The 21,201-nt window shown below is 54.8% G+C and overlaps 4 protein-coding genes across 4 annotated transcripts; 1 reads left to right on the forward strand and 3 right to left on the reverse strand.

Annotated features, from left to right (window-relative positions):
- Positions 1 to 7,806: 7,806 nt before the first annotated feature.
- Positions 7,807 to 13,928, forward strand: BDZ83DRAFT_613984 (acetyl-CoA carboxylase). Its single transcript, XM_060507792.1, has one exon. The coding sequence runs from the start codon at positions 7,880 to 7,882 to the stop codon at positions 13,694 to 13,696; it is 5,817 nt and encodes a 1,938-aa protein (XP_060367084.1). The 5' UTR covers positions 7,807 to 7,879; the 3' UTR covers positions 13,697 to 13,928.
- A 409-nt stretch (positions 13,929 to 14,337) lies between these two features.
- Positions 14,338 to 17,155, reverse strand: BDZ83DRAFT_613986 (uncharacterized protein). Its single transcript, XM_060507793.1, has one exon. The coding sequence runs from the start codon at positions 16,663 to 16,665 to the stop codon at positions 14,497 to 14,499; it is 2,169 nt and encodes a 722-aa protein (XP_060367085.1). The 5' UTR covers positions 16,666 to 17,155; the 3' UTR covers positions 14,338 to 14,496.
- Positions 17,156 to 17,516: 361 nt separating this feature from the next.
- BDZ83DRAFT_613987 (epoxide hydrolase) lies at positions 17,517 to 19,212 on the reverse strand. Its single transcript, XM_060507794.1, has one exon. It carries the CDS (start codon positions 19,072 to 19,074, stop codon positions 17,842 to 17,844), a length of 1,233 nt encoding a protein of 410 aa, XP_060367086.1. The 5' UTR covers positions 19,075 to 19,212; the 3' UTR covers positions 17,517 to 17,841.
- A 196-nt stretch (positions 19,213 to 19,408) lies between these two features.
- BDZ83DRAFT_772300 (xylosidase/arabinosidase) lies at positions 19,409 to 21,184 on the reverse strand (the record flags this gene model as incomplete). The annotated part of the gene is made up of 2 exons (XM_060515380.1): positions 20,895 to 21,184; positions 19,409 to 20,838 (listed from the first exon to the last, which is right to left on the reverse strand). The coding sequence occupies exons 1-2, from the start codon at positions 21,058 to 21,060 to the stop codon at positions 19,409 to 19,411; spliced, it is 1,596 nt and encodes a 531-aa protein (XP_060367087.1). The 5' UTR covers positions 21,061 to 21,184.
- Positions 21,185 to 21,201: the final 17 nt, after the last annotated feature.

Genomic DNA, 21,201 nt, shown 5'->3' on the forward strand with positions numbered 1-21,201 from the left:
ACCAGCTCATCGACATCAAACAAAACATTCGTCCCAGTATCGGCTTTGATCTGGCCTTGGCCCCATCTTACCCAACTGTCACGAGCGACATGCCAAGTGGCCAAATCTATCCGCACATCGTTTGGCTAAACTTACTGTGCAGATGCGGTCTCAGAGCAACGGTTGACTACCGGTACCTACAGCGACGCACGTACCTGCAAGCCCAGTTCGGATGGGCAAGCTAAGACCGGCGTTCAGAACCGCTCGAGACACGATGCGGTCGGCAGTCGAGCTGCAGGCATAGTCCCATGCGGCTCTGGTGAGCAAGGCTGTGGGGTACCCTCGATCTGGACGACAAAGGTTGATCGAGAAAGCGTGGACGTATTTGTAGGCAACGGCTTGTCATGTCAGGATGCGGCTGGAGAGATCTGTAAATGACCTTGGATCAGAGACCTGTAGATTACCTTTGATCAACGTCCCGTTGATGGTGCTGCTAAATTCAGTGTCAGCAAACGCCGTCTCACCGGCGCTGGCTCCCGCCCATCGGCGTCACAGGTCGGAGCTGAAGGGGGAAGCCTGGCTATAATTAGGGGCACGAGCAGTCCGTCCGCTCCGGCTAGGAGAGATGGACGTCAATGGTGGGGCCCGTCTCTTTTGGGGAGTGCCGTCTCTCTGAAATCAAAAAAAGGATGAAGGATGATGGGCGGAAGTGGGCGCGTCAGATTACGCGCAGTACGTCCCCAGCTTTGACAGGATCGGATCTGCTCGCCCCGTCTTTAGCGCGACCAAGTAGGTAGTTGTAGGGAGCTAGTGTAGCATCCGCTCTGCTCTCCGAACGAGGCGCCGAGGACGGGACGGCCTGAGGGGCCAATGCTCGGTGATATCCTCGCTCTGGGGCGTATTGGTGTACAGACAAGTTTTGTATCTTCTGGTCTGGGGTTATGATGGGGACTGGTACTCCATTACGGTGGGAATGGGCCAACGGAAGTCCGCGCCATACTGAGGAGCCGTGATGGTTGCGTTGCCGTGGATGGGATGGGCCGGGGAATTTGGATACGTGACGGGAGACCTTGGTCGCAGATGAGTGGTGGAAGAAGGGAAGCTTTGGGTTCGCAGTGGCGGCAGCGGCAGTGGCCATGAGACGGACGCGTTCAGGGTGCAGAGGAGCAAGCACTGCGTGGTGAAGTTGAGGTTAGCTGATTGGGGACTAAGCAGGCCAAGGTATCCATACCATGGGTTTGGTCCTGAGTTGAGGAAAGGCGTTCGTCCGCGAAGCGGTATCTTCGTCTCTCTCACCATCAGGAACCCAGTATCGTTAGCCTCAGTCAGCATGCTGGCTGTATTTTGGCTTTCCCATCCTCCAGAACACTTGTGGCTGCAGCTGACGACTGAGGCTGCGAACCCCCTGCTCCAGGCGCGGTTCAAGCCTGAATCGATATTGATGTCGTTGGCGCTGGCGGGTTGGCTGCAAGCCGAGTGGAGACGGGAATGGAGCACGGGCTCCGCAGATGGACGGACAAGATGTTGGGGATCTGCGGGTGGAGATTTTCTCTTTTGGTCTGGCGCTGGTTGGCAATGTTTTTTTCTCCCCCTTCTTCGGTGCTCTCTTCTCCTTCTTTGGGTGGGGGCTTGGTTGTTTTCGTGAGTTTGCTATTGGTGCTTGGAGAATCCCTGGCATTTCTGGAAGGGGCCCAGCGAAGGCGACCCCCAAATTGTGTCCCAAAATCCCAATTGTTGGGGGGACCGACATTTACCGTCCACGTCGACGTGGTCCGGCAAAGCTCATCGGCGGCGGTATTGATGTTGGTGGTGGGAGGGAAGGCCAGGGCCCTAGCAATCCCAGCTGCTATCGGCTTGACGAGGACCCCTTATCGGGTTGGACCGGTGGTCCCTTGGCCTGGCGCTTGGCTTGCTTGTTGGAATTTGCCTGTTGAATGGTGAAGCTCTGCCCCAAGACATTGGACTCTGGGGGAATGCAGGATGCGAAACTGAAAGAAACGAGACTTTGGCGTGGTTCGCGCGGTCTGTCCCATCCGAGACACTAAAGGTTTAGACACGAGCGTTTGGCTACTGAGTGAGTGCCAGTCCAAGCCAGCAACGGATGAGACCGAGAGTTGGGACGTTCGTATTTGCCCTGTATGCCCTGTACCTACTTGGTCGTTCAGCATTCGCCGTCATCCTTGGCTAGTGAAATAGTGCTCGACGGGGACCTGATCTGAAGCCTGCGCTGTACATAGGTTCTGCAGAAGGCCAAGGAGGTACTAGATCGTTGAACTTCGGTACCTGGCCCGGTCTGCGTACTGCGTACTGCGTAGCCTGTAGGTACGGATACTGCGTAGGACTAGCGGAAGCTGATGGACGTCCCCGGACGGAGAACCGGCGAGGCTAGGCGATTTAGAGGTGCGTAAGCGAGTCGACAGTTAGGTTGTTGAGGCTTGCACCCCTGGATGACCTGGGCGACGCCTGACTGACCGCCTGCGAGATCGGGTTTAGGGTGGAGGGGTGCTCGATGGGGACACCCTGATGGAGCTTTTCTGATGAAACTTGAAGGGGCGGCCTGCCCAATTGTTCCATACTCCCAAACTTCCAGTGCCGGGCGACAAGAAGTCGGGGCCGATGGAAAGATGGGATGCCAAATGGGATGGATGCAATGTATGCGCGCATTGGTCGTGTAAAGCTCTCGGACTCATGGGAGGGCAGGCTTTGCAAGTATGTGTTTGCTTGCTGGGGCCGGGGTTGCCAACGGCGCTCTCGAGCTGTGGGTTTCGGGTCTGGGCATAATTATACGGCGTTGATGAGGTTGACGATCGGTGTCTAACGGCCGGCGGTGCGGTGCGGCGGTGTCAGAGTGCAGTGACAGGGTGCCATTGGATCGTGGCAGTCAGGTAACGCAACAGCTTTCGGACATTGTTTGGAGATGCCGTCGGGGTTCGGTGGTGGCAACCGTGGCTGACCCGATCCGATCCTCCATCAAGTTCAGGAGACCGCGGAGGGTACATCAGGGTTTGGTAAGAGAAAACAGGAGCCGTATCTGAGCCGAATTTGGATGCGGTTGTGACATTTTGTTGCGATGATGGTGTGTGTGTCACTGTCACGAACAACGACCTATCCCGAAGATTAGGTGTGGTGTTGAAGAATGACAAAGTCTACAAGGCTGGAGGTGACGAAATGGTTGAGAAATTGCGCAACAGCCGAAATCTCGAGGTGCAAGGCAAGGAAGGAATGCGGCAGCAACGCGCAGAAGGAGCTTTGGCCCACGAATAGGTACGTATCGATAAGGCCAACGATAACGTTCCGAGGGCTACAGGTGGAGACACAGGCACTTACCTCAAGGTACAGGAGAAACTTGCCGCAATAGAAAAAAGAAGATGCGAGGAAGAAAGCTGAGAGGCCAGACCAAGAAAGGAGCTTTGATTCGAGAGGTGAACATATTGCTGGCCCAAATCTGAGGGAATAATTCAGAAAAATTCCAGCGGCAGAATCCCCTGGGCCGGGAGAGAATGGAAGCCAGATGCGCTACGGGATGAGGATGGGTACCTAAAGCCCCGTCATGGCAGACGTACCGGCTCAAGTACCTTTTGTACACTGCCCGTCCAGGGTTGTTCAATGCTCCCGCCGGGTACGTACCGAAAACCAGGGGCAGAGAATGCAGGTTGACGTTTGTTTCCTCACAGTTTTTTTTTCAAGTGCCCAGGATCTGTTTTGTTGCTAGTTGATGTTCATCTTGAAGTGACAGGTTTGGGAAGGGGAGGTAACATTACCCAACCCAACCCAATCAACGAATTGTAATCGAACCTTATCTTCGTGGGGGCTGGGCTGAGAGTTGTAAGGGAGCCAGCAGTTCAAACCGTCCAAAAAAGGCTGAGAGACAAAACGCCTAAGCTGTGTGATCTGTGATTTTGGAGGGAAGACTAAAAAGAAAGAGAGACTTGGAAGTGAGACTTGAGAGACATTGCCTTACCTAAGTCCAGGTATCGTTACTGCGGGTGTGCGGTAAGTAAGGTACCTTGGGTCTTGGGCATGGACAAGGAAGGACTGGTGCAGCCCGCTTGCCCGCCCACCCTTGGGCAGGAGCTCCCCCAACACCCCGGCCATTGGTTGAGGGAGGGGGGCAGAATCTCAGCCGGATAGATGGATTGGGGCATTTTGACAGATGGAGGCAAGGAGGGACGAGAGAATCAGTGAACAATTATCCGTGATGCGTTGCCGATTGCCATTGTGGAAAACTGTGAGTATCCATCCAGCCGTGTGCTGTAGCCATCCACATCCTGCGTATTTGCAGTCCAGCTGTATGTAGTCCAGTTGAGCGTATGGTGTAAGGTAAGCTTAGATGTGAGAAAAGACCCGACCCAAGGTAGGTACCTACGCTCACAGACTTGATGAATACGTAGACTGGCCGATAGTGTCAGGCGCAAGTATCACCAGGAATAAGAGCAGGAACCATATCAGTCCTTGGTCTTGCCCAATGTCCAGTGGCCCTTGCTGGTCTGGTCTCAAAAATGGCGATGCGCGTTGAACGGGCAGTTTTAGCTGAGGACGATCTTGCCTACTTACTTTGGGGGGGACCTGGTGATGGTGGTCCGTCACCCATCGGAGTGAGGTACTCCCGGTACATGGGCTCGGGTACCGATCCAAGTATCTTTTTCGCACCTCGCACGTACTCTCACAAGTTCTCCATCCCGGGAAATCTGCCATGCTCCTTCCTCCCCATCGACCACAGCACCGACAATAGCAAGCACCAAGCACAACCGCACCACGATGCACCAAGCACCGAGACCGACGACGTACACACATTGACACCATACTCCGTACCTAAGCCGATTTGAAGCTTCGTCCTCGTCGTGGTCCCCATGACGATGCCCGGTGCTTCGTGCCATCGTCAAGTGAATCACGTATAACAAGTGAACCTCGCCTACCGTATCGTGTCTGGTGCCTTCTTTCTCTTGCTCGCTCTCTCCGCCCCCGCGTCGTCCCATTACTTGGCCTCCCCCTTCTCCTTCTTTTTGTCTCTATCTCCATCTCCCGACGGGCCTCCTCGTCGTTGTTATTATATTCTCCGGGTACTTGTCAGGCCCCCCTACTATATCTCCTTTCTCATACGGATACGGATCTCCAGGAACCGATAGCTCCTCCCAGGCAGGTGGCAGTGTCGAGGGAACATCTAATTGCAAAGCTTCAGGCAGGGAAACCAGCCATTTCGTTCAGATCCAGCTCCAGCTTCCTTGAGCTTCTCGCGGAGAAGTAACAAAACCAGCAAAAACATAACAGTACGGTACCTCTGAGTCTGAACTTACTCCAACCCCCAAATTCACGCTCTACCCGTCCTCTTTCCTTTCCCAGATCGATTCTCCTTCTCCGCCCCGGTCTTTCTTCCTCACCCAACACGGCCTTACCTGAGCAATTCCCGAGTTTGCCTTCCTTCCCTCTCTGGAATTCGGTACACCGTACAAAAGTACACACTCCCCTTCCCCCATCGCAGACCCCACACATTTCATCCCGTCCCACCTGGAGGTACAGCTGGAAGTACAGTCGTAGGTACACGGCGTCTACTTCGATCTCCAGGAAAAAGTACTTGGCCAAGTGACTTTGCGCCCCTCCTCATCCTCACCTCACCTTCGTTGCGCTCCTCCCACGCCGTCAACGCCGCTCCAACAATCCCCGTCAAAGTTCCAGGTCCCAAATTCCACATCGCTCATTGCCTCAACCCCGGAACTCCCGTCCAAAAAAGTCCACACCTCACACACCTCACACCTCACACGCTCACTCTCACTCCCCTGCGCCTGGATCCTCCTCCTATTGCTTGTTCCTGTACACAGTATTGCTGGCTGGCGTTGTCTCCAGTTCTCCAGTTCACCAAGTCTTCTGACTGCCTGTCCTTTTTTTTTTTTGGTGGCTCATCTCATCCCATCCATCCACAAAGTCGCCGGACTACAATAACATCCTTCTATTCCCACTTCCCAGCAACTCTCCTTCCCTCTCTCCTTCGACCTCTTTCTTCCCACTCTCTCCCTTCCATTCTCCCTTTTTCTGACATACCTTTTAGACCTTCTGTCCTAGCCACAAGACAGAAGAAGGAAGCATCTTGTCTTACCAAGCTTGCCCCCAATTCATAACCAGGTACGTTGGCTCTAGGCATTGCTGCTATGCTCTGCGGGCTTGCTGCTTGTTCTACAGAATACCAGCCAGTTTAGCTGCGTGCGCAATCTTTCCTCTCCGGCCCAGCCCAATTGTTCTCGCCCGCTGCTCCCTGGCACCCGTCTCGCGCCGCCCATTTTAACCCCTGGCGTGGCCTGCATTCCTCACCCACCCCAATATTCTCCCCCCTCTTAGTGCTGCCTCGCGCCCGATTTCCCCAACAAGAAACTTTTTTTGAGAACCGTGAGAGAGAGAGAGAGCTGTTTTTTGGGCTAACAATACCTCTTTTCCCGACTATCTAGAGACTCGAACAAATCTCTGTTCTACACCTCCGCCACGATCAATTGCTCTGCCTATACCCCATACTGTTCTTTGCTGCAGAGACAGAATCCAACAAATTAATCTCCTGCTCGAATCTTCCCCCTTCGAGCAACCAGAAAAACTCCCCGACGACCACCCCACGTCATAACAACCCGAATCGAAGCTCCCTGAGCTCGCCCCGGTTCATGACGGTCACTTTCTGAGATACCCGCGAAATTCCACACCACACACACAAACACACCGCAATCATGACCGAAATCACAGCAGCCAACGGCACCGGCCGGACTGTGCCTCACGTCAATGGCAAGGCGACGTACGCCGAGAAGCACAAAATCGCCGACCACTTCATTGGCGGCAACAAGCTGAGCAACGCCCCGGCCTCCAAGGTCAAGGACTTTGTTGCCCAGCAAGATGGTCACACCGTCATCACCAACGTGCGTTGAGTCCCAATTTTCGCCCCAAGGACCTAAAGGATCGTGGTGCTGGTGGATTCGGAGGATGCAGAAGTGTGCTGACCGAGTGGGAAACAGGTCCTGATCGCCAACAACGGTATTGCTGCCGTCAAGGAGATCCGTTCGGTCCGGAAATGGGCCTACGAGACGTTCGGCGACGAGAAGGCCATCCAGTTCACTGTCATGGCCACCCCCGAGGATTTGGCTGCCAACGCCGATTACATTCGCATGGCTGACCACTATGTCGAGGTTCCCGGCGGTACCAACAACCACAACTACGCCAACGTTGAGCTGATTGTTGATATTGCTGAGCGCATGAACGTCCACGCTGTTTGGGCCGGATGGTGAGTTTTCTGCTGCTCCCGGCGACTGTCGCCTGCTTGCTACGGTAGCTAACCATTTCTTTCTCCAGGGGTCACGCCTCCGAAAACCCCAAGCTTCCCGAGTCCCTCGCCGCCTCCCCCAAGAAGATTGTCTTCATCGGACCCCCAGGCTCCGCCATGCGATCTCTTGGTGACAAGATTTCCTCCACAATTGTTGCACAGCACGCCAAAGTACCCTGTATCCCATGGTCAGGTACCGGTGTCGACGCCGTCGAGGTCGACAACCAGGGTATCGTCACCGTCGCAGATGACATCTACTCCAAGGGCTGCGTCACATCGTGGCAAGAGGGTCTCGAGAAGGCCAAGGCCATTGGCTTTCCCGTCATGATCAAGGCCTCAGAGGGTGGTGGTGGCAAGGGTATCAGAAAGGCCCTTTCCGAGGACGGCTTCGAGCAGCTGTACAAGGCTGCTGCTGGCGAGATTCCCGGCTCTCCCATCTTCATCATGAAGTTGGCAGGCAACGCGAGACATTTGGAGGTGCAGTTACTTGCTGATCAGTACGGAAACAACATCTCCCTCTTTGGCAGAGATTGTTCCGTCCAGCGTCGTCACCAGAAGATTATTGAGGAGGCCCCTGTCACCATCGCCAAGGACATCACATTCAAGGCCATGGAGGATGCTGCCGTTCGTCTCGGAAGACTCGTCGGTTACGTTTCTGCTGGTACTGTTGAGTACTTGTACTCGCACGCCGACGATAAGTTCTACTTCCTCGAGCTGAACCCCCGTCTTCAGGTCGAGCATCCTACCACCGAAATGGTCAGTGGTGTCAACCTGCCCGCTGCCCAGCTCCAGATTGCCATGGGTATCCCCCTGCACAGAATCCGTGACATTCGTCTTCTGTACGGCGTCGACCCCAGGACATCCACCGAGATCGACTTTGAGTTCAAGCAGGAGGGTAGCGAGAAGACACAGCGTCGCCCAAGACCCAAGGGCCATACCACTGCTTGCAGAATTACCTCTGAGGACCCTGGCGAAGGATTCAAGCCCTCCAACGGTGTCATGCACGACCTGAACTTCAGGAGTTCCTCCAACGTTTGGGGCTACTTCTCCGTCAGTACCGCCTCCAGTATTCACTCCTTCTCCGATTCCCAGTTCGGTCACATTTTCGCCTACGGCGAGAACCGTGCTGCTTCTCGTAAGCACATGGTTGTTGCCCTCAAGGAGTTGAGCATTCGTGGTGACTTCCGGACAACGGTTGAGTACCTCATCAAGCTTCTGGAGACCGAGGCTTTCGAGGACAACACCATCACCACCGGCTGGCTCGACGAGCTCATCACCAAGAAGCTGACTGCTGAGCGCCCCGACCCCATGTTGGCTGTCGTCTGCGGTGCCGTTACCAAGGCCCATCTCTTCAGCGAGGAGTGCATGACCGAGTACCGCACCAGCTTGGAGAAGGGCCAGGTTCCCTCCAAGGACATCCTCAAGACCGTCTTCGCTATCGACTTCATCTACGAGGGTTTCCGCTACAAGTTCACCGCCACCCGTGCCAGCGTCGACAGCTACCACCTCTTCATCAACGGCTCCAAGTGTTCTGTTGGTGTCCGTGTCCTCAGTGACGGTGGCTTGCTTATCCTTCTGGATGGTCGCTCCCACAGTGTTTACTGGAAGGAGGAAGTTGGTGCCACTCGTCTTTCCGTCGATGGCAAGACCTGCTTGCTCGAGCAGGAGAACGACCCCACGCAGCTCCGCACTCCCTCCCCCGGTAAGCTCGTCAAGTACTTGGTTGAGAACGGCGAGCACGTCAAGGCTGGCCAGCCTTTCGCCGAGGTTGAGGTCATGAAGATGTACATGCCCCTCATCGCTTCCGAGGATGGTCTTGTCCAGCTCATCAAGCAGCCGGGAGCCACTCTCGAGGCTGGTGACATTCTGGGAATATTGGCCCTTGATGATCCCAGCCGCGTCAAGCAGGCTTCGCCTTTCGTCGGCCAGCTCCCCGTCTACGGCGAGCCTGTTGCTGTCGGAACCAAGCCTGCCCAGAGATTCGATCTTCTGCACAACACCCTGAAGAACATTCTTCTTGGCTACGACAACTCCGTCATCATGGCCGCTACCCTGAAGCAGCTCATCGAGGTCCTCCGCACTCCCGAGCTTCCCTTCAGTCAGTGGAACGCCCAGTTCGCTGCGCTGCACAGCCGTATGCCCCAGAAGCTTGACGCCCAGTTCACTCAGATCGTCGACCGCGCCAAGAGCCGTCATGCAGACTTCCCCGCCAAGGCATTGGCCAAGGCCTTCCAGAAGTTCCTCGAGGACAACGTCGCTGCTGGCGATGCTGACATGCTCAAGACCACCCTGGCCCCCTTGACAGATGTCTTGAACGCATACTCCGAGGGAGTCAAGGCCCACGAGTTGACCGTCATCAAGGACCTCTTGGCCTCGTACATCGAGATCGAGCGCCTGTTCACTGGTTACGGAACCCAGGAGGACAGCGTCATCCTCAAGCTGCGTGACCAGAACAAGGATGATATCCGCAAGGTTGTTCAGACTGTTCTTTCTCACAGCCGTGTTGGTGCCAAGAGCTCGCTGATCCTCGCCATCCTCGAGGAGTACCGTCCCAACAAGCCCAACGTCGGAAATGTCGCCAAGTACCTCCGCACTGCCCTGCAGCAGTTGACTGAGCTTCAGTCCTCCCGCACCACCTCCAAGGTCTCTCTTAAGGCCCGTGAGATCATGATCCAATGCTCTCTGCCGTCCCTTGAGGAGCGTACCGCCCAGATGGAGCACATTCTCCGCTCTTCCGTCGTGGAGTCTCGCTATGGTGAGGCCGCCTGGGACCACCGTGAGCCCAGCCTGGAGGTCATCAAGGAAGTTGTTGACTCCAAGTACACCGTCTTCGACGTCTTGACCCTCTTCTTCGCTCACGAGGACCCTTGGGTCTCTCTCGCTGCCCTCGAGGTTTACGTTCGTCGTGCCTACCGTGCGTACATCCTCAAGCAGATTGAGTACCACTCCGATGAGACCGATACCCCTCTCTTCTGCACCTGGGACTTTGCTCTCCGCAAGATCGGCCAGAGCGAGTACGGACTGCCCCTTCAGTCCGCCGCACCCTCCTCTCCCGCTACTCCCAGCGGCAGCGGCGGCTCGTTCGACTTCAAGCGCATCCACTCCATCAGCGACATGTCCTACCTCAACCACAAATGGGACTCTGAGCCTAACCGCAAGGGCGTCATCGTGCCCGTCAAGTACCTCGATGACGCCGAGGACTTGCTCGGAAAGGCTCTCGAGACCTTGACCGTCTCCGAGAAGGCCAGGAAGCGCAGCACTCCCGGTCTCATTCCTGATCTGAGCGGCAAGCGCAAGCCTGCTGCCCCCAAGGTTGATTCTGATGAGCTTTCCGCTGTCATCAACGTTGCTGTCCGCGACGCCGAGAGCAAGAGCGACCAGGAGATTCTTTCTCGCATTGTTCCCATCGTCGAGCAGTTCAAGGAGGAGCTTCTCAACCGCAACGTCCGCCGCATCACGTTCATCTGCGGTCGCAACGATGGTGCCTACCCCGGCTACTACACCTTCCGTGGCCCCGAGTACGTCGAGGATGACAGCATTCGTCACAGTGAACCCGCTCTTGCTTTCCAGCTTGAGCTCGGAAGACTTGCCAAGTTCCACATCAAGCCCGTCTTCACTGAGAACAAGAACATCCACGTCTACGAGGGTGTTGGCAAGGCCGTCGACGGTGACAAGCGTTACTTCACTCGCGCTGTCATTCGTCCCGGCCGTCTCCGTGACGAGATCCCCACTGCTGAGTACTTGATCTCTGAGGCCGACCGCGTTATCAACGACATCTTTGACGCTCTTGAGATCATTGGCAACAACAACTCCGATTTGAACCAGGTCTTCATCAACTTCACCCCTGTGTTCCAGCTTCACCCCCAGGAGGTTGAGAGCAGTCTGCAGGGCTTCCTGGACCGCTTTGGAGCTCGCGCTTGGCGCCTTCGTGTCGCCCAGGTGGAGATCCGTATCATCTGCACTGATCCCGATACTGGCGTCCCCTACCCTCTGCGTGTCATCATCACCAACACCTCTGGATACGTCGTTGATGTTGACATCTACGCTGAGCGCAAGTCTGAGAAGGGCGAATGGGTCTTCAACAGCATTGGCGGTACCAAGGAGAAGGGTCCCATGCACCTGTTGCCCGTCTCTACTCCCTATGCTACCAAGAACCCTCTGCAGCCCAAGCGTTACAAGGCTCACCTGATGGGTACCCAGTACGTCTACGATTTCCCCGAGCTCTTCCGCCAGGCCATCCAGAACAGCTGGACCCAGTCGGTCAAGAAGCATGGCGCACTGGGTGCTCAGCAGCCCAAGTCTGGCGAGTGCGTCTCGTACACTGAGCTCGTCTTGGATGACAAGGACACCCTCCAGGAGGTTAACCGCGAGCCCGGTACCAACACCTGCGGTATGGTTGGTTGGATCTTCAACGCCAAGACCCCTGAATACCCCAAGGGCCGCAAGTTCATTGTTGTTGCCAACGATATCACCTACATGATCGGTTCTTTTGGCCCCAAGGAGGATAACTTCTTCTACAAGTGCACCGAGCTCGCTCGTAAGCTTGGCATTCCCCGCATCTACCTGTCTGCCAACTCTGGTGCCCGTCTCGGCGTCGCCAATGAGCTCATGCCCTACTTCAAGGTTGCGTGGAACGATGCCAACAAGCAGGACAACGGCTTCAAGTACCTCTACCTTGACGATGAGGCCCAGAAGCGCTTCGCCAAGGACGTCATCACCGAGGAGATCTCCGAGGATGGTGAAAAACGCCACAAGATTGTCACCATTGTCGGTCAGGAGGACGGTCTTGGTGTTGAGTGTCTGAGAGGATCTGGTCTCATCGCTGGTGCGACGAGCAAGGCCTACAATGACATCTTCACCATCACCTTGGTCACTTGCCGGTCCGTCGGTATTGGTGCCTACCTTGTCCGTCTTGGTCAGCGTGCTGTCCAGATTGAGGGCCAGCCCATCATTCTCACTGGTGCCCCTGCCTTGAACAACGTTCTTGGTCGCGAGATCTACACCTCCAACCTGCAGCTTGGTGGCACTCAGATCATGTACCGCAACGGTGTCTCCCACATGACCGGTACTGATGACTTTGATGGTGTTTCCAAGATTGTCGAGTGGATGTCCTTCATCCCCGAGAAGCGTGGCAGCCCCATCCCTGTCAGCCCCAGCACCGACGGCTGGGACCGCGATGTCGTCTACACGCCTCCTCAGAAGCAGGCTTATGATGTCCGCTGGATGATTGGCGGTCACCCCACCGACAACGGTGGCTTTGAGGCCGGTCTCTTCGACAAGGACTCTTTCGTCGAGACTCTCGGCGGCTGGGCCCGTACCGTCGTCGTCGGTCGTGCTCGTCTTGGTGGTATCCCTATGGGTGTCATCGCCGTCGAGGCCCGCTCCGTTGAGAACATCACTCCTGCCGATCCCGCCAATCCCGACTCCATCGAGCAGATTACTAACGAAGCTGGTGGCGTGTGGTACCCCAACTCCGCCTTCAAGACCGCTCAGGCCATAAACGACTTCAACAATGGTGAGCAGCTGCCTTTGATGATCCTCGCCAACTGGAGAGGTTTCTCTGGCGGTCAGCGCGATATGTACAACGAGGTCTTGAAGTACGGTTCCTACATCGTCGACGCCCTCGTCAAGTACGAGCAGCCCATCTTCGTCTACATTCCTCCCTTCGGAGAGCTTCGCGGTGGTTCTTGGGTCGTCGTCGACCCCACCATCAACCCCGAGGCCATGGAGATGTACGCTGATGTCGATGCTCGCGGTGGTGTCCTCGAGCCCGAGGGTATCATCGGTATCAAGTACCGCAAGGACAAGCAGCTTGAGACCATGGCTCGCCTTGACCCCGTCTACGCCTCTCTTAAGAAGCAGATGACTGCCGATCTGCCCAAGGAGCAGGCCGACGAGATCAAGAAGAAGATGACCATCCGCGAGAAGCAGCTCCTGCCTGTCTACTCCCAGGTTGCCATCCAATTCGCCGACTTGCACGACCGTGCTGGTCGCATGAAGGCCAAGGGTGTCATTCGTGACCAACTGGAGTGGGTCAACTCCCGCCGCTACTTCTACTGGCGTCTGCGCCGTCGTCTCAACGAGGAGTACCTCCTCAAGCGCATGTCGTCGACCGTCCTCACTTCTACCCCCGGCAACGACAAGTCCAAGGCTCCCGAGACCCGCAGCCGCAACCTCCAGCTCCTCGAGAGCTGGTCTGGTGTCGTCAACTTCTCCACTGCCGATCGTGAGGTGGCTGAGTGGTACGAGGCCAACCGCAAGTCCGTCACTGACAGAATCGAGACCGTCAAGGCCGACAACCTGGCAGCTGACCTCAGCTCTGTCCTGAGAGCAAACAAGAGCGCCGCCATGCGTGGTGTTCGCGACGTCATCCGCACGATGCCGCCTGAGGAGCGTGACCAACTCCTCAAGTACCTGCGCGACTAAATACATACGGAGGATGGTCAGCGTAACGTTTATGGGTGGTGTAAGGGTATAATTGGGGTTTAGACATGTTTTTCTGGGATGATTATGACTATGTATGAGCATTATTTCGCAATTGTGTTAAGATAGATTTCAATGTTGGGAAAATACTCCCCTTAATGAACCTCCCCGTCTACCATGCATGTGGTTGTGAAGCTGAGTTGGGCATACTGATGCGATGCATCGTCTAGGCCTGAATGATGCGATGGCTACATGACCATTGACGTCGTAAGTTCACACAGCGTCGCTGCGTGGCTTCTGTTCAGTTGTATCCCTACTCATCACTTGTCGAGGGAGATGTAACTCGATGCTTCAAGTACAAAGCTTGCTGGATCCCGACTGGGCATTCTTGGCTACGGCAAGATGGTGTCGCACCTCTTTCGCATTAACTAACTAACGCACTCATGACGTACAGACCAAAACAAAACTCCCAACGCCTAGAAGAACGAAATCTTTTGATACGCCCCGGCCTCGTTGCTCTCAAGTAGCCCCTACACCTCTCAACCTACATTCCGTATAGGCTATGCGCTTAGATTTGCGCTTAGCCCTGGCCCTCCTTGCTACGGCATATGGATCGCAAGGTACCTATTTAACACACCGAGAACCCCCCCCCCCCCTAAACACAACCCAGCCATGCCTCCAGAGCCTCTTGGATTTCCCCGGCCGCAAGTGTTATCTCTGGCATTCATTGCTTGCGACCTCGAGGGCTGGAGGCATGTCTAATTCCCCAATCAACCGCCTATACGAAGTACCTTAGTGTTGATTTACATCGCCCGGCGTTTAGGCTGCCGCTCTCCGTCCATCGACGACGGCGTATTCGCCGGCGAAGGACTCGGGATGCCGCCGGGTGTCAGGGGAGGCTGACTTAGGCGAGGATCGTAGATGTTGGAGATTGTGGCGTACGATCTCTTTTGGCCTGAGGCTGGTCCAAGCCCGGCCATTCTGGTTTGCGTTGGAGGCATGCCAGGCATACCTGAAGCCATCTGCGGTCTTGAGGCCATCTGTGCCTGGCTTTGTTCCCATATCTTGCTGTTGAAGAGGGGCTGGGGCTGGATCTGGGGCTGCGGCTGCAGCTGGGGCTGGAGGAAGGTATTCCCAGTCGAGGGCCAAGGGGAGGTAGGACCGGCCATGGGCGAGTTTAGTCCCGTATGTTGTGACGGCGCCGCCGTGTTCGCCATGTAGACCGGGTTCATGTATCCCTGCTGAGACAGCATGCCATTCGACGCGTGCCTGAATGTGCGTGGCGTCCGTATCTGAGGCATCACCGGACTGGGCACATAGCCGTTCTGGGGTGGCATACCCTGAGGCAACACGCCCTGAGTCGGCATGCCCCGATATGGCGTCTGCGGGCTCTGAAAGAAGTTGGTGAAGCTACCGGATGCTTGTTGAGGGGCCTGGGGACTGGCTGTGGTGCAGAACTGTGGTGGGGTGTTCTGGTATGGGGTACCCAGAGACGACATTGTCCAGGTCCCGGGCGAAGATGACATGTTCTGGGGCAACATGTTTGGAGTCGCCATACCTTGGGACGCCATGCCTTGAGACGCCAAACCCTGGAGACGCGCGATCTGAGGTGACATATTTTGATATGCCACGTACTGAGATGGCATGCCCTGCGACCCTGTAGCCTGGGCCGACATCGCAAGAGACATCCCCTGACCCCCGCCGTTGGGCATATTGTTGCCCATGCCCATCGCCATGGTATTCTGGCCGACGTATGTAGGAACAGGTCTCTGAGAGACCTGGGGAGAGGCTGTATATCCATTCTGAATCGGCATGCCTCCAGCTGGCATCATTGGACGCCGCTGCTGGATATTCGGCCGCCTATAGCCTTCGAACCTCGACGTGTTCATGGAAGGGCGGGGGCACTGGGATGCCGCTCTGACTGATGCCGCGTGGACGGGGGTGGGGGACGCCGTCGGCGTGGCACCGCAGCGGAGAGTCTGCGCTCGAAGCGCTCTCAGGGTCGCTTGGTTTGGACCGCTCAGGGTAGGTCTCATGTGCTGCGGGACCGCTGGGTAGCTGGCGGGTGTCTTGTTGCCCATTGCCATAGTATTCTGGGCGGGATATGTTGGACCCAGCTTATGAGAGGGTTGAGGAGTGGGTTCTAATTGCCCCTGCTCTCGCTGCTGCTGCTGCTGCTGAGGTGGCGCTTGTGTTGGGAGGATGAGGAGAGATGCTTGTTCGCTCTTTGTGTCGGCGGGAGGTGTATGGGAATTTCCTTCTTTGACGGGATTCTCAGGGGTAGGTTGAGAGAGAGGGGGGCTTGGGAGGTGAACTCCTGTTGGGAGACAGATGGAATGATGATTCCGGATGAGCCTCATGTCAGGAGTCGGGGGACATGAAGCACCGCCGAACAGACTGTCCAAGTCGTTGTCGGTAGCTTCGTCTACCTCGACGTCTACCTCGGGCTTGGGGATGCTGGCGGATATCCTCTCTTCGACATGCTGGGCTTCTTCGGGAAAGGTTGGTGCTGGCTGAAGTTCAAGCTCTCCAGTCGCCACAGGTTCGAAGTGTTGCGGCATCTCAAGGCCTTCGTCGTTGTTGGACTCAGAACCGGAGTCGTCTGAGATGGCCACGATGCTAGCATGGTCTTCACCTCCAGACTCGACAGGATTAGCCTTATTTGCCAAGACCACAGTCGCCTTCTCAGCGTCGTCCTCCTCCTTGCTCCATTGGCCAAGGACCAACGACAACTGTCGGTCCATGTATTTTCCTCTTTCGCGGATGCCACGACACATTTCGAGATCCCAAATCTCGCACGTGGGATTGAAGCATTTATAGACGCCGCCGTCAGTTTTGCGACGTTCTGTGTAGGCGAGGAGAAACTTTGAGAGACCAGGGCACAGTTCGCCAGTCTGGACGTATTTGGTGCAGTGACGGACCGTGTCTCTTGGCCAGTTGCATTCGCAAAGAACTTGGCCGGAAACGCACATTTTGGCGCTTGTGATGATTATTGGTGTGTGGTGGGTGTGATAATTCGACTACCTTATTGTCGATTGCTCAAGGATCGACAAGTTGACTTGTAGTATCGACCGTATATAGTCTGATTATAGACAGGATTGAATCGGGCCTGCCGCAGAGAATGATTGTGGGTGAAGTTTGGGTGGAAGTAATTCACAAGAACGGGTCCTGTAATATGAGAATTGGAAGAAGGCAAGACAGTAGCACTGTAATTAGAGGAATAGAATGAGTTGGTTGCAAGAAGGAAGGGGAGAAGAGGTCTGGGATAGAAGAGAAGGAAAAAGCTGAGAAGAAGAAGGTGAATCTGAGAGTACCGGAGATAGATTGGCTAAGATGGGAAGCCATGGAGTTGACCTTACGGCCTCAGAAGAAAAAGGGCGGCCACCTCGAGTGGGGCACCCATCTCCGATAGAGATGGTGAATGAGTTGCTATGTAAGGTACTATACGAATAAGTGAATGAGCAAGTACCGGAGATAGGTCCCGCTGGTGAATTGTAGGATAACCCTCAAGGTGCCTTCAGTGACTTCAGATGGATTCAACTTGGGTGACTACAACGCCTCTCCCGGTAACAACTGGAGATGAGTCCCTGCGGATCCAGTCTCTGGACCTTGAGGACTGGAGTTTCCGGAGATGAAACTGTGGCTGTCCTCGTCTTGAGCTAACATCTTGAAGTTGAAGCCTTTTGCTAACGCCACAGAGACAAGGTGGACTGCGACACTGCCGGGTGGGAACTGGACATTTTCCGAACGGCGATGCAATTACACGTAACTTGAAAGTTCACTGGGGATAAATCACACTGAGCCTATTCTGACCATCAAGGCTGTGAAGTCAGAAATGCTCTTTTCCGAAGCGCGTCTGCCACGTTGAAAGTAAAAAGAGCAACTCGAGAGTAGCAATACATTTGTGAGTGCAGTATCGTGACAATAGGAAGTACACACACCATCATTCGTTCGAATACTGTCATTAAGTCCGCCACCGTTTTGCGAATCATATCTTGCCTCGATCTCACAATCTCGTTGTGTAGGAGACATTGAAACATAGAACTCGCTCAAACCTCACACAAATCATACATAGCAAAATTTCGTCTCATGTTATCCCGACAAAGACTTTGGGGGATTGGTTGACCAGGGGAGTCCGCGCCTTTCTTCTAAAGAGACCCGGCCAATGCGAGGATCTCTTGTGCCGTCTCCTCAGATTTCTCAATGTTGACCCAATGGCCCGCCCCGGGAATTATGACCGACCCCCTCCAGCAATCAGATCGGACGCTCTCGCCGCTTTCCATGGCTTCAAGAGCGCCAGGAACCTGGTATGTACCCCAGTCGTGCGTCCCAGAAACGTACTTTGTCGGAATCGCTAGCTTTGTTCCCGCAAAACAGAGGAGGTCTGCAGACAAGGCCGGGTCGATGAGGACTCTGTACCACAACAAAGAAAGTCGGAACGTGTTTCGAGAGTATTCGTCGACATAGACCTGTAGCTCCGCGTCGGTAAGCCATGGTGTTTCGCTGAGTTTGGCTCGCACGTCGGCCGACTCTTGGGCCATGTCCAGCTCAATGTTTTCACGCATTGATAGGTCGGCCTTCATGACGTAGTAATGCGGCATGACGGAAATCTCTTGTGCCGTCCAGGATTCGAGGGGTCGAGGCTTGTTCAGACTGTAGTCTGCAGACTTGAGATGGAAGTATCCCCGAAGAAAGTCGTGCATTGGCTGGCCCGTGGGATGAGTCCATTCGTCAACTGCTCCTGATGAGGCGTTGTAGTACTTGTAATGCTTCCTTGGTGGCTCGAGCTTCAGTAGAGAGGATTGAATGTCGTTGTCAACTTTGGCCGTCTTTCCGCTATCCTCCTGTTTGGGACGAAGCACAGATGCTAATCGCGGTGCGACTCCAGTTCCAAAGGGCAGCTGAGGAGACCCCTTGAACGGATGCGCCATCAAGACCAAGGACTTGATCATATCTGGCCGCGTGATAGCGCACATGGAAGCTACGAACGCCCCGAGATCGTGCCCAACGAGAGTGTGAATGGTCTCGTAGCCGAGTGCATGAACCAAGGTAACCACATCCCGTAACGCTGTGAGAGGACGAACAGTCTCTTCGCCGATGGGTCTCAGATTGGCGTTATGCGTCCGGCCAAAGCCTCTCATGTCAGGGGCGACTGCATAGTACCCGGCCGCGGCGAGCTTCGGCATGACAGCACACCAGTCGAAAGATAAATTTGGGAATCCGTGAAGAAGTATAATCAGGGGTGGGGGACTTCCGGAGGGATCATCTACTGGGAAAGACTCGAGAATGTGGAACTTCAGGCCTACTGGCGAAGTGTCGACATAGCGTGAGGCGACGCCGCGAGGAAGATCCCATGCAGGCAGTTGTGCAGGATCCATCATGTTCAAGCAATTTGTCGGCCGGCGTGAGTCAATTTCTACGGTAAGGAGCAGCTATCCGTTAATAGAGCTCAAAAGACTTTGTTGTCTAAAAAATGTTGCGACGAGCGAGGGGTCAAAGAGGCTATTTTTCAATGTTCATTGATTAGGTATGTCGAAGCAGTCTTGCCTCGGCTATTGATAGGCTTTGGAGAAGTACGTCACGGGAGATCAGCCACAACTCATGCGGAGGAATTAAGAAGCCGATTACTCCTCAAGCGGCGCATCAACGGCGACTTACCATTTGAATTACTCAGCTCTGACATACTTATGCTTACTGTCCTTCAGATTCTGGGGTTCAGTGAACCACAATTGTATTGCTACCTACCGTGAATCTGCTGAAGTGAACCTTAGAACCGACAGCTTCCTCCTCCATAGAGTGCGCAAAGACACCAAAGATCGGCCCTGTCATCTCTCTCTCAACCAAGTCGGCAACTCGCGCTCTCCCCGCTTCATACCAATCTCCCGAGTCGTTCTCGCGATACAAAAATGTGTACTCCTGAGCACTTGCTTCCAGACGCATTCCAAGTGCTGTTGCGGATGTGTTGACTGGGAAAGTAACCAACTGAGTCTTGTCTTCTGATGTTGTCGTCACGTTGAACACCACTTCCGACGACTGAAAGTCAAACGAAAGAGAAACGTGGCGCGGTGCATCCTTATAGATGGCTAGCCCAGCCCTCACAGACTCTCCCCTGGAGGCTTTGGGAATGTTGAGAGTCACTGAAGCAGATGCATCGATAGATCTTTGTCGCTTGCCAACAAACGTGCTAGTACCCGTAGGCGTCGATAGCTTGCTAACACTGCACTGCAGTACCAAGTCCGTCTCGCCGCTGATGTGATACATCGCGAAGTCGGGGTCGCGGATGTATACGAGATCAACATTCGCCGGAGCCTCATGGATCAACGATTCATTGCCACCAACAGGGCCAGAAAGAATACGCCCAAACTGTAGCGCGGGTTGCTGGATCGTCGGCCATCCGTCTTCCGGCCAGTCAACCGCGGTCAAGAATGTTTCCCGGCCGAGCGGCGGACGACCATGCTCGTTGCGCACACCAAGAACCGCAGCCCACCAAGCGCCACTCCGGTCCTGGAAGAGTTCGCCATGGCCGGTATTCTGAATGTACTCGTCTGGTTTACCATCGGCGGTCATGATAGGGTTTGCATCGCAGGACTCGTAGGGGCCCCAAATATCCTTTGAGCGCCCAATACTCAACAGATGATGCTCAAAAGTGCCACCCTCGGCGACGAGAAGGTAATAGTAGCCTCCTCGCTTGTAGATATGAGGGCCTTCGGTATCATAGCGCGCGAAGCCGCCCCAGATCTCTCGGGTTTCGGTCAGAGCCTTGCCTGATACAATGTCGATCTCGAATTGTTTGATCGTACAGCTGGGCTGTTTAAGGCGATCTATCATCCAGCATCCCTGGACATAGGCACGGCCATCGTCGTCGAAGTACAGACTGGGGTCGATACCATTGAAAGAAAAATGAACAGGATCGGACCAATTGCCTGACCATATATCGGTAGTGGCGATGTAGAAGTTGTCCAGGGCGAAGGTGTCTTGATCGTGCGTAGCATTTGTGCAAATAATGTAGAAAGTGCCTTGGTGGTAGCGAATGGTTGGCGCAAAGAGACCGGCGCTAGCGACCATGATGTTCCCCGTATCGAGACTCATCACTGCTGTGCTCGCATGATTGAGGGAGATCTGCCCCTTGCGATTGATGGCATTGCCTTGCCGTATGTCAGCAAATATGTTCATTGAGCCGAAGTCCGCCTGGTTTACCTACCAATATGCCTCCAGTTTTGAAGGTCTGTTGAGGCGTAAATGGGTAGCCCAGGAAAGACATGGAAAGACGAAGTGACCAGAAAGAAGACACCATCAACGAAAACGACCGAGGGATCTGGTGCGAACCCAGGCGCAATTGGGTTGCTGTATGTGTGCTTAGCCGCCATCGTTGCAACTACCTAGACCTTTGACAGATAGGATGATTGACAGCTGAAATCTGAACTGTCTTGAGGCAAACGCATGTTTATGGTCCTAGCAACTTCAAGTTTATAGCCACATGCCTTTCCGATGTGGTAACGTCTGATCAA

Source organism: Colletotrichum acutatum (assembly GCF_030867785.1).
Source record: "Colletotrichum acutatum strain CBS 112980 chromosome Unknown BDZ83scaffold_27, whole genome shotgun sequence".
Taxonomy (NCBI): domain Eukaryota; kingdom Fungi; phylum Ascomycota; class Sordariomycetes; order Glomerellales; family Glomerellaceae; genus Colletotrichum; species Colletotrichum acutatum.

Coding starts and splice junctions, on each gene's coding strand:
- BDZ83DRAFT_613984 (XM_060507792.1), top strand. CDS start 7,880: ATGGAGGATGCTGCCGTTCGTCTCGGAAGACTCGTCGGTTACGTTTCT.
- BDZ83DRAFT_613986 (XM_060507793.1), bottom strand. CDS start 16,665: ATGTGCGTTTCCGGCCAAGTTCTTTGCGAATGCAACTGGCCAAGAGAC.
- BDZ83DRAFT_613987 (XM_060507794.1), bottom strand. CDS start 19,074: ATGATGGATCCTGCACAACTGCCTGCATGGGATCTTCCTCGCGGCGTC.